This window comes from Mirounga leonina, unplaced genomic scaffold (genome assembly GCF_011800145.1).
Source record: "Mirounga leonina isolate KUSES-001 unplaced genomic scaffold, KU_Mleo_1.0 Mir_170, whole genome shotgun sequence".
NCBI classification, from domain to species: Eukaryota; Metazoa; Chordata; class Mammalia; order Carnivora; family Phocidae; genus Mirounga; species Mirounga leonina.
In genome coordinates, this window is record NW_023270433.1 from 7,383,985 (window position 1) to 7,396,733 (window position 12,749).

General features: G+C 50.5%; 1 protein-coding gene across 1 annotated transcript in view; it reads right to left on the reverse strand.

Moving 5' to 3' along the window:
* DNM1 (dynamin 1) overlaps window positions 1-12,749 on the reverse strand; it is a 43,858-nt gene that overhangs the window by 13,197 nt on the left and 17,912 nt on the right. The window contains 5 exon segments of the mRNA XM_035015715.1: window positions 1,288-1,299; window positions 1,505-1,556; window positions 1,731-1,801; window positions 4,730-4,816; window positions 12,294-12,432. Of these exon segments, the coding sequence (XP_034871606.1) occupies window positions 1,288-1,299; window positions 1,505-1,556; window positions 1,731-1,801; window positions 4,730-4,816; window positions 12,294-12,432 (361 nt within the window).

Sequence of the window (12,749 nt, forward strand, 5' to 3'; positions counted from 1 at the left end):
CTGACCTCCCTGGCTCCTCTAAGCATCCAGAGAAGAGCCAAGGAGCCTGGGGAAAGCCCTCTGCGGTCAGGCCTGCTTCTGGCCCTCGAACCACTTCCCACCCCGGTGCCCTCCTTGACCCTCTGGCTTCCCCCAGAACCTTGCAGAGAACCCAAGTAACATAGTGGATCAGGAGCTGAGTAGCTGCCTTCACCAGTCACAGAAACACGATAGCCAGGTGCCCCATGGTCCCTCTCCCACCCTGTCCAGGTCCAGTGAGGATCCCCTCAGTGTCTTGTCACTCTCTTTGGAACTGAGTCCAAATGCCAGGACCTGGCACTCCACACCCCAGGGACTGATGAGCAGACCCGCTACCCCCTGCCCCGACTGGCAGCCTTCGTCCTCCCTTGGCCACCCCCCACTCTGCCAAACCCCCTTCCACAGCCTCTGCACCAGGAACTGCCTGCCCCTCCAACTCCCACCCTGCCTGGGTCCTGACTGCAGGCTCAGGTCTCCAGGGGTCAGGACCGGAGTCTGACTCCTGTCTAGGGCCAGCCCAGTGTAGGCACCACCGAGTGTTTGCTGAACCAAATTGCCCTGGGATATTACACTCATTAATGTCTTTGTTCTCTTGAGCACCTACTGTGTGCCAGGCACTGGGCTGTAGGGCTGAGAATTTGCTGATGGACAAGAGAGACCCAGCCCTTCCCCTCATGGGGCTTGAGAAGGAAATAGGTATGAAGCCAATAATCACACAAACACCTAGATTGTTACAAAGAAACTACGGCCTCTGGAAAACTCTGGGCTATGACTTGTGTGCACAGGTGGGGAGGAGAAGTGGTGTTTCATCAGAGATCTGAAGGACAGAATGGGCGAGGACGGACTTATCTCTTGACACTCATTCATCTCTTTACTCAACTCTCTGGTAGAGATAGCTACCATCCATCCATCCATCCATCCATCCATCCATCCATCCATCCATCCATCCATCTATCCATCCAACAGATATTTGAGGAGCACCTACGGCGTGCCAGGCCCCTCCCAGCCATTCTCACCCACCCAGCCCGCATGGTCTACCTCTGCGTGAAGTAGATGCTAAGCTCATGTGCGCTGATGGACAGCCTGATGGGACTCTGTGAATGGCTAGGCCTTGCCTCTGGACTGAGAGCACATGTGGACACCCATGTGCTGGAGAGTGCAAGCAGCTCAAGCCAAAGAGTGCCCTTTTGCCCCCTTTGCATCCCGCTACAAATGGGCCCCCTCCTCCCCTTCACTACATAAGCCAAGAGCCCCAGTCCTGGTACTCACCAGAATCTCATCCTGCAAAGAGGTAACCATAGCAACCACGAGAAGCATCGGGAGAGAGGAGAGAGGGTCACTGAGGCAGAGTGGGAGGCTTGTGGCTGGCAGCTGACAGGCTCCCTGGCCCCCGTGGGACCCTTCCCCTCGGGGGAGGGGGCTCTCAGAGCTGGGCATCCATCCGGCACCCTCCATCCCTCCGGCTGGGGCACTGGGGTTCACTCACCTGGTTCCCTGAAGCCTTCTTCTTGTTCATCTGGTTGCTCCTCTGCTGAGCACTAACAGGGAAAGAGGGAAGAGTCTCAGAACTTCTTCTCTCAAGAGGCCTCGCTTCAATGCCACAGCTCAGTGGGCACCAGACCCAGAGGGTTAACCCAGCAGGCCTGGGTCCTACACCCCCCCACACACACACTCACAGGAGGTGTCACCTCCTCTGCCTAGGGAGCACTCACTTGGCAAAGCCTATGAAGTCCTCATGATTGGTATTCATGTAAGCCAGCTCAATATCGATGAGAAGCATGACCTTCGAGGATACACAGGTCAGCAGGCAAGTGGAAAAAATATGGCAGGGTTTTAAAATGCATGAAAGGCTGGAAGAAACAGACTTATAGCACATATAGAACCCATAATAAATCAATCAGTGCATCAATAATAGTATCCATAATAAACAGAGTTCCTACAAGTCAGTAAGTGAAAGACAGACAAGCAAATCAAAATAGCCAGAGAACATGAATGGGCAATTCACAGAGGAAATGCATATGATCAATAAGGCTATGTAAAAAGGCTCACCCTCATTAATAAAGAAATCTAAGTTAAAACAATGAGATCCTATTATAACCCATCAAATTAATAATAAATATTGGTAATGACCAGTGTGGGCACAACTGTGGGAAGATGGATTCTCATATATTGTTGGTGGAAGTACAAATTAGGATCACCTTCTTGGAGGGTAATTTGGCAACATTTAACAATATTAAAATGCATATATTCACTTCTAGAATTATATATATGTCTCTTAGATAAACTCACCAAGGGAGCAGAGATATATGTATACCAGGGTGTTCAGTGTGGTGTAGTTTGTAATGGAGAAAAATTGGAAACAAGCCAATGGCCATCAGAAGGTGAAATAAATATGGCCTCGTCTGAACAATAAAGCACTCTACAGCTATTGAAAAGAATGAGGACAATTTCTAGGTTCTGGCACTGGAAGATCCCCTTTGCAAATGAGGAAGAGTGATGAGATTCTTAACTGAGTCATGACCAGGGGAACATTACTGATGCACACTGCCAGGTTTAGACTCAAGCCCCACTGCTCCCTGTAATAAGCCTGTGCTCACTGAGCCTCAAGTTCCACAGATGAAGTATGTCTGCCTCCTAGGAGTGGTGAAGGCACAATGAAATGAGGCAGATCACACGTCTCACATGTAATGGGTGCTCAACAGATGTTAGCTTCTACAATTATCTTTAGAGAAAAAAGGCAAGACACACAGCAGGACTGTGGTTATTGAAGATTAAGATGGAATCTGGAATGTGTATATGTCTAGGGAAAAAATGCCTAGGGGCGCCTGGGTGGCTCAGTTGGTTAAGTGGCTGCCTTCAGCTCAGGTCATGATCCCAGGGTCCTGGGATGGAGCCCCACGTCTGGCTCCCCACTGAGCGGGGAGTCTGTTTGTCCCTCTCCCTGTGCCCCTCCCCTCACTTGTGGTCTCGGTCTCTCTCTCTTTTTTAAAAGATCTTATTTATTTGAGAGAGTGCGAGTGGCGGGGGAGGGGCAGAGGGAGAAGCAGACTCCCCGCTGAGCAGACTCCAATGTGGGCCTTGATCACAGGACCCCGAGATCATGACCCGAGCAGAAGGCAGACGCTTAACGGACTGAGCCACCCAGGCGCCCCAATAAGTAAGATCTTAAAAAAAATGCTTGGGCCTGGAAGGGAACACACCAAACTGTTAATAACAGTTATTTTGTGGGAGGAACTGGGGGTAGGGAGTGAATGAAGGAACACTTTACTTGTAATTTAATTACTTCTATAATGATTGAATATTTTATTATTTATCACTTTTGTAATTGAAGAGATCAATGAGGTTTCAAAAACACAACATCGAAACAAAGATGTGAATGATTGGGGGACAGCATCATCATGGAGAAGGGGCGTGTGAATATGGAGGCTAGGAATTGGGAGCCGGGGGTGGGTACAGACAGAAGGATGACAGAGAGATGGACAAGTAAGGAGGACTCGCCTATAAGCCTTGTGCGGGCCCAAGAAGGGGCCTGTTCATCTCTGCTCCTCCCAGCTCAGAGGCGGCATTCAGTGACTATGTTTGTGAATGAATAAATGAATATCTGATAAATGACTAAATAAAAGTCTATACAGGCAATGGAATATCATTCGGATATTCCTTAAAAAGGAAGGGAATTCAGAAGGGGCACCTGCACCGAATGTTTATAGCAGCAATGTCCACAATAGCCAAACTATAGAAAGAGCCCAGATGTCCAACAACAGATGAATGGATAAAGAAGATATGGTATATATATATATGCACACAATGGAATACTACTCAGCCATCAAAAAATGAAATCTTGCCATTTGCAACAAGGTGGATGGAACTAGAGGGTATTATGCTAAGCAAAATAAGTCAATCAGAGAAAGACAATTATCATGATTTCACTCGTGTGGAATTTGAGAAACAAAACAGAAGAGCATAGGGGAAGGGAGGGAAAAATAAAACAAGAAGAAATCAGAGAGGGAGACAAACCATAAGAGACTCTTAATCATAGGAAACTGAGGGTTGCTGGAGGGGAGGGGATGGGGGGTGGGGTAACTGGGCGATGGGCATTAGGAGGGCACGTGATGTAACGAGCACTGGGTGTTATATAAGACTGATGAATCACTGACCTCTACCTCTGAAACTAACAATATACTATACGTTAGTTAATTGAATTTAAATTTTTTTTTTTTTAAAGGAAGGGAATTCTCACACCTGGTATAGATGGACCTTGAGAAAATTTTGCAAGTGAAATAAGCCAGACACAAAAGGACAATTGCCGTAAGCTTCCAGGTATATGAGATCCCTAGAGTTGTTAAATTCGCAGAAACACAAAGGAGAATGGTGGTTGCCAGGGGCTGGGGGGAGGCAGGGGCTGGGGAGTCACTGTTTAACGGCACAGAGCTTCGTTTGGGGAAGATGAAAAGGTTCTGGAGAGACGGATGGGGGTGATGGTCACACAACAGTGTGAATGGGCTTCACGCCACTGAACCCCACACCGAAAGGTGGTGAAAATGGCAAATTTTATGTTATATATATTTGACCACAGTAAAAAAGAGAAGCAGAGAGTATGAGGCGAGAAGGTGTAAGGGAGCCTGAGGCAAGATGCAAAATGGGAGTGCGGGGGAGGGGGCAGGAGGGCAGGAGGGCAGGAGGGCAGGAGGGCAGCAGCGTGCTGCGGGCTCACCTGCTCCTTGGTGCGACCCTCGCGCTCCCGGATGTGGGTGGTCACGATGCGCTCCATCTCCTCCCGCAGCCGGGGGTACTGCTGGAGCTGGGGAGGGGCGGGAGGGGAGAGAGCCACGTACACAGGGGGCACCGGCGGGGAGCACCCCCACCCCACCAGAATCCAGGGATCCAGGGGCACGGGGTGGCAGGACACACAGAAGGCCCCAGATGAGGGGAAGAGAGGCCTGGGGTCCCAGGAAGCTGAAGGCACCAAGCCACGGCCACCCTTTCCCCCAAGTGTGGGTTCCAAATGGCAATTCAAGGGTCTTTCCGGTTCCAGGCCCTCTTCACTGGCCTCCTTGGTCAACTTGGGGGGAGGGCAGTGCCCATGGGCAGAAATGCCCTGGGGGCTCAGCCTGCCCCGCCCCCTAGGTAGCAGCCATCTTGGGAACAGACTGTTCGATGGGGGCCTCCGTTTGGGGGGCCGTTAGCTCCCAGAGCTTTCGCTGACCCGCAGGGCTACCCCTTGTCCTCCCAAAGGCTTGGAGGGACAGTCAGGTGGGGAATCAGGCAGACAACAACCTCGAGATTCCTATCCAGGAAGAATCTGGGGAAGGCAGGGCCCGAGGTGCCAGTTGGCCTCCTGAGTCAGGCTGAGGGAGGGGGCAGGGGGAAACCAGCAGGCACATACAGGACATGCAGGAGCCCCAGGCAAGGCATGCGAGGGCACGGGGTGGGGGGCATGCGGAGTGGGGTGCCAGCAGCATGAGCAGTACCCCGCGGGGGCCTGGCTGGGCCCCGGGCCTTCTTGGTAGAATCCGCCCAGTTTTGCCTCCCTTTGCATGCCCCGGCCTGGCACCATCATCCCCAGCAGCATCTGCCCAGCCAACTTGTCTCTACCCCACTCCTTTGGGCTGGGAGCTCACCAGTACCCATTTCCCTCCAGTTTTTATCAACTGAGGCAGAAGGGTGAGTTACTATAAACCCTCCTCCTTCTGCCTGTGAACTCTGCCCTCATCTCAGCCGGGCTCTGGACAAAGCCCACATTGCTTCATTCTCCTGCAGGACTGTTGGATGCCACCTCCTCCAGGAAGCCTGCCCTGACCACCCCCAAGACCTGAGTTAGGGGCCTCTCTGTGCCCGCCCCCACAACTGGATTGTCATTGCCCTGAGGACAGGGGCAGGCCAGGCACACGGCTTCGGCTCAGAGAGGGCAGGTTGAAGGAATGAGAGAATGAATGAAGAATGGATGTCTTCGCCCTCCTTGCCAGGGTGAGTGGACACCAGCCCCTCTGGCTCATGAACCAGCTCCTCCTCGGGGAGGGGGCCTCGCTGAGCTGACGATGGGGAGCCCACCCACAGGAACTTTGAGTCCTGCTGGCCTGCCCTCCCTACTTGGTGGTCACGTGGGACCCAGGTCGGGCAAATTTTGAACCAGTCCTGTCCCTCTTCCCATGCCTGGGTCAGGCCCCTCAGGTGAATCCCCCTATGTGGGAAGAGACCTGCAGGTTAGCGTGCCTGGGTCACAGGTAGTGATCCTGAGGGCAAGATGAAAGCCAGGGAGATGGGGCGGGGGGCATGGGGAGAGGCAGGAGGATGGGGAAGAAAGTGGCACCCTGGATGCCCAGGAGAGGTAGACATGAGAGACGTGAGGCCCACCCCCCCCACCCCCGACCATCCCATGGATATGCCAAGGTGTGGCTGATGTGGCCAAGCACAGGGGACCTGGGGGAGAGGTAGCCTGAGACCGGGGCTTCCAAACAAACACTTGGCTGGACGGGCCTGGTGGACCCGCTACCCCGTGAGGCCCAAGGAGGGGCTCCACTGCTCCTTGAAGTCTCCAAGCTGGGGTAGAGATTTGGGACTGAGTCACCTCCTCTGAGGCCTCCTCTGAGGTGGTCCCAAGTGCTTCCTCCCAGGGCAGGGCTGTGTGTGTGTGTGGCGGGGGGGAGGTGGGCAAGGAGGGAAGGGGGAGCAATTTGCCAAAGAGCATGACCAATTCTCCCACTAACCGCCTGGATGTTACATTTGTCAAGTTTTCCACGTGTCCTACATGACAGGGCAGGCTCAATCTCTTTGAGAAGTTCTGTTCCCTTTGAGCATCTTTTTCCATTCTGGCTGTCTCTGAGCCTTTCCAGGACTTTTAGCCAGTTTTTAAAATGGAACATTTCTTTCTCAGGCCTTGGCTGAGTGGGGCGGTCAGCTTGGAGCGCATGAGTGAGTGGCCAAGGACGCAGGCCCGGGAGCCACATGACTTGTTTCAAAGCCAGCCCCTGCCCTGCCGACTCTCCTTAGGAAAGTGACTGCAACCTCTCCAAGCCTCGGTTTCTCCATGTGGAAAATGGGCCAGTAACAGCACTTTCCCTCTCAGGGTCCTTGGGAGGATTGAGCAGTACATCCCATGGGCGACATTAAACTCCAGATTTCATCCAGAGAGGAAAGTTGTAATCCAGCAGGCCTGGGAAGAGTTAGAATCGACTATTTAGAAGCCTCTGGCAGGGGTGCCTTGCTAACTTTAGAAGACTTGGGGGAAAAAAAAATAAAGAAGATGGGTGAATTTTGCCATGTAAAGAAAAAAAATTACTACTCATTAAATACATCAAAAGGCAACATTATTTTTTAGAAATAATTTATAAGCTTTCCTTTTTAAAGTTTTTATCAATGTTCCTGCTGACAAAAATCTACAGACTCACTGTAAGACTAAAATTTGCGAAGTAGAAATGGAAAAATTCCTATTTTTCTTGCCCTCTCTTAACATAATGGTTAGCAATTTGATGACTATGCCTTTGGAATTTTCTTATTTACATATATTATTTCCTCCCCCCAATACTATATTATCTTCTGAAACCTGCTTTTTTTCCCACAGTACATTGTGGAGGGACATGTGAATGGAAATAAATATGCCTTGCCCTTTTAATAGCTATAGTCTGCCATGACTGCATGATACATCACATAATCGATCCCCTCTTGAAGAATATCTGGGTTGTTTCCAAAATCTTACCATTTACGATAATTACTGCTTTCCTTTGGAATGCAATTCAGCAGACTGTTTCACAGTTTTTAAATGTTTGATTCTAGTAATCAGTTTTCTAGGAATCTACCCTAAGGAAAAAATTCCTAGAGAAAGAAAAATAAACATTTGTATAGGCAAAGGTGTTCAGGGGCACTTGGCTGGCTCAGTTGGTAGAGTGTGTGACTCTTGATCGCAGGGTGATGAGTTCAAGCCCCATGTTGGGTGTAGAGATTACTTAAAAACAAAAAAACTAAAAAGATGTTCATTGCCAGATTATTTATAATATTGAAAAACTGGAGACAACTTAAATGGCCTGGGTGGCACAGTGGGTTAAGTGTTCAACTCTTGGTTTTGGCTCAGGTCCTGATCTCAGGGTTGTGAGCTCGAACCTCACATCGGGCTCCACGCTGAGCATGGAGTCTGCTTGAGATTCTTTCTCTCCCACTGCCCCTCCTGCTTGTGGTCTCTCTCTCTCTAAAATAAATCAATAAATCTTAAAAAAAAATAAAAAAGAAATGTTCACCAATAGAAAAACTGTTACGTAAACCATGATAAATCTGTTCAGTAGAATATTATGCAACCACTAAAAAAGGTTTATGTAGACTATGTAACATACCTCCCCAAAATGTGTGTTACTAAAAGAAAAAGCAGGATGCTAATATATTCACAGTGTGACTACTTAACAGGGTAAATAAACCTATGTACAGAAAAAAGATTTGGAGGGGGTACCCAGATGGCTCAGTCAGTTAAGCGTCCAACTCGTGGTTTCGGCTCAGGTCATGGTCTCAGGGTCATGAGATTGAGCCCTGTTGGGCTGTGCACTCAGCAGGGCATCTGCTTGGGATTTTTTTTCTCTCTCTCCCTCTGCCCCTCCCCCCATTCAAAATAAATAAATAAACCTTAGGAAAAAAAGATTTGGAGGAATAAATTGGTAAAAACTTTTTGGAGGGCAATGTTGGAGAAGTGGGGAAGTTACCAAAATTGTGAATGTTCATATACACTGACTGGCCATTGTCTGTCTAGAAATTTGCCCTAAAGAAACAATTGGATACGTACTATAAATACATCTGTAAGGATGGTCACTGTGGCACTGTTTGTAAAAGAAAAAAAAAGTTTGAAACAATCGAAATGTCAATAAGATATTGAATATATAGATCATGGCACATTTCTACAGAGGAATATGATTCAGCAGTTCAAGGGTAGATCTTGTAGTTATGTACAAGTTTCCATTATACACTGCTCAGTAAAAAAGAGTTCTGGAATCAGCGTGTATAATATGATCCCATTTAGGTTAAAACTGGCATATATTTGTAGTTAGTTAGGAAGCCAATAGTCCTTATTTTTAGGGTTGTACGATGATAGGGACTTGCTTTCTGTGTGCTGTTCGAATATTTTTGTAACAATCATGTACAATCAGAACAAAAGCAATACTGATAGTTTCAGTTTTTCTTTTAAAGGCGTATACTTGCAAGAAACGTACAAAAATCTCATTGGTGGGTCCCTGGAAAGGGAAGGTTGTTGCCTTCTTTTTAAGCTTTGGCATTTCCTAAATGTTTAAAATTGAGAAGGTATTAGTTTTATAACGAAAAGCTGAAGTTTAAAAAAATTTAGTTATATCTTGTCTTCTTTTGTAAAGAGATTTGAAGCAGCTTAAGATAAACTCGGTGTTTTTTAAAGTTTAACAAAAGTAAGATTGTGTTGCTGAGTATTCACGGTGCAGTGGGACCGTGACTCAGATGTCATGGTAAATACTATGCAATGGGGAGTCCAGCCCAGATTTTATTCCACTTGGAACTGGCCTGGAGTGGATGCTAATTTGCTTACTGTCCACATTAGGCACAAAAGTGGGCAAAGTGAGCCAGGATAAGGAAAGGGGCGCACGTGACTAATTATGCACGAGCCATGAAACCCGTGAAACTTATTTGCAACATGAAGTTGAGGCAGAAGTGCCCCCACCACCCAGCATAGGGAGCTTTTTCAAGTACAGGCAAAGCTGGGCTCTCCCTGAGATTCTGATTCAGCTTGCCGGGCAGGGGCGTTTGAATCCTGGAAAGGCTCCCCCAGGCACCTGATTCTCACGAACTCCCCTGGAAAGAACTGCCTTCAGAAGATCTGGCTAAAAATCCTCAGAATGCCCAAAAGTAGACAAATAGGAAGAAGGCATTTAACAGGTCACAGACCCAAAAGAGGCTGACCCTGTCGAACGCATACGGATTACCATAAAGTAAGTAATCCAATATGCTTTTAGGCAAATTGGTTTGGAGGAACTGGGATAGCTTCCCCCACCCCAGGAGGCCTGGATCCCAGATCTATTTTTTCAGCTATCTATTTTTTCCTGAATCTGAATCCCACTCTGCTCTTCTTTTCTGAGACTCGGTTTATTCATTTGTAAAATGGGGATAACACGACCCACTGCTTAGGGTCGTTGGGAGGCTTAAGTTGGTTAACGAAGATGAGCACTTAGCTCAGTGCATGGCATATGATAAGTGCTCCACAGTATCAGTCATCCCCTTCTCCTCATCGTCACCATTGTAATTCTTGTTGGTCAAAAGGGGCCGCTGAGGATGCTTGGGTTGAAGCAAAGTCTTCTAGCGAAATGGGGGCCTAAAAGGATCATAAGTGTAAGCAGGCCCAGGGGTATAAGCTGACACGAAACCTAAGGGCCCGGAATCACCCGGCCAGCACAGGCGTCTGGGTCCACGTGGGTGGCCGAGAGGCTGTCAGGCCTGCTCAGCAGATGGTTCTGCCCACGGGAGTCCATGGCCATGCGGAAGGGACGGCCAGGCCCAGCCCCGCCCTAGCGGCCGTCGTACCTTTTCGCTACACTTTCTGATGGTGGCCGTGAGCTCACTGACTACCATATCCACACACTTGGTACTGGGCTCTTTGAGCTTCTGCACCTGCTTTTTCACTGTGGCTTCGAAAGCGAGGTCAGGTGTGAAGAGGCCCGTCCTGCACCCGGGGAGGAGGAGGGGACGGGAGGAGGAACAGCCGTGGGCAGGTGGGGAAAGGAGGGCAGTGAAAGCCAAGCAGAGCCAGGATTCAGGGGTGGAGGATGGCACAGGCATGGGGACGAGAGAGAGACACCGACACAGAGAAAGAGAAGAGAACAGAAGACAATGTGAGTGTGGGACCGGCCCCCCCTACTGCCACCCGGGGTCGGCACCTCCCAGGTGCTGCCAAGTATCCCCCAGGGCTCTGTGGGGTAAGGGGTGGGAGGCTTCTGAGGGACCAAGCCTCCGCTCTGTACAAGGCCCCTTACTGAATCCAGATCCTCTGCCCAGGGCTTGGCCCCCCCCCCCCTCAGCTATACCGAGCCGGCCCTGTCTGTCTTTTCCAATGCTATCTTTGTCACAGCCTTTGGGTCCTCCTAAGGGGCTGACCCAGGCCAGGACTCCACCCATCCATTCTGTTCAATTCAAGGTTTGCCAACACCTCCTGCATTCACTGCATCCTGACTCCAAAGCCTGGCGCGATTCCCTACCTCCACCAGGGTTGCTGCATCCAGCTGCCCAGGCTGTGCACTGCCCAACTCCAGGGGGCTCCATTTGCATAGACCATGGTGCAGATGATGCCTCCTGGAGTTGCAGTGTAGCTGCCTGACCTCCACTCTCCAGCTCCTGGTTCTACTCCTGCCCTTCCCTTTCTCCTCAAGGGGCATCCTTTGCCTCTCCTCCAAAAGGGTCTGGAGGAATTCAGCTGGGAAAGACAGAAAGAGAGAAGAGGAAAGACAGAAAGAGTGGAAGTGGTGGTAGAGAGGGGCCAGGGCAGCAGTGGGGAGAGGCAAGGAAGGGAGGCTGGGGGTGGAATCAAACAAGTACCGGATTTGGAGCCCAAAGCCTTGGCTTCGAGTAGCAGCTCCGCCACCTGCTAGCTTATATGACCTTGGACAAGCCGCTTGATCTCCTAAGCCTCAGTTTTCCTGCTGTGGCATGGGTGCCCTCCTCCCTGCCCTGCCCTCCCTGGGAGGTTCTGTGAAGCTCAGATGACGTAACAGATGGAAGAGGACTCTGTCCCTGGAAGGTTGGATGTGGATGGAAGGGAAGGGCAGGGTCCTGAGTGAGAGTCCTGAGTGAGATTGGGGTGAGAATGAAAGACAGTGGGGAGTCAGGGTACCTGCTAGACCTGGGTCCTTTGTACCCCTCTAGCCATCCAGACCCCCAGAGCAGCACCCAAGAAGGCCCTGTATCTCACCTGTCTGCAGGGCCAAGGTGTCCCCGTGACCCTTCCCTGGAGCCCCCAAAGGGGACCCCCAAAGCTGGGAGGGGGCTCAGGGTCCCTCCAGGCCTATTCTCCCTGAGCTGGGGGAGCTCTTGGTGGGCTCTCAGGATGAATAGCCACCATCACACGGGTCTTATCAATGTCTAATCCCTGCGCCTGGGGGCCAGGGGGTGGGTAAGGCCCCCTCAGAGAGACCCCCCGTCTTAGTCTGTGGTGGCCTGCCTTCCCACCCCGCTGAGGTCTGTACATGCTACCAAGGAGGCGGTGGGGGGCGTGGGGAAAGGATCGCCTGGCAGCAATGCAGGATGGAGGCAGAGGTGGGGGGGGCTGGCCCGGGCCACCGGGTTACCTTCTTGGCGCACTGTCTAACCGTGCTGATTAGCTCCGAGATAACCATGTCCACACACTTGAGACACGGTTCTCGGATCTTCTTCACCTGCTTTTTCACAATGGTCTCAAAGGCCATGTCTGGGGTAAAGAGCCCCGTTCTGAACGCCCGGAGCGGGAGAAGGGCACAGTGTCATAGGCCAGCTCCTGCCAGGAGTGTCAGGCCAGGGCCCTGCCCGACCCCCTGAACTCTGCCCTTGGGGTCCTCCCACTCCCCCTCTCTGGGCGTCAGTGTCCTCATCTGTAAAACAGGCAGGAGGGATTCTAATGAAGGCCTTTCCATTGACGCTCTTTCAGGCAAGACAAGGTCTGCTTGTAATTGTCGTGTATGTCCTGCTTCCTCTGAAGATTCTGTTCATACAAAAGGTGCTATGGCCAGACATAGTATGAAAACTGCCAAACTGGGTTCTTTTTAAGA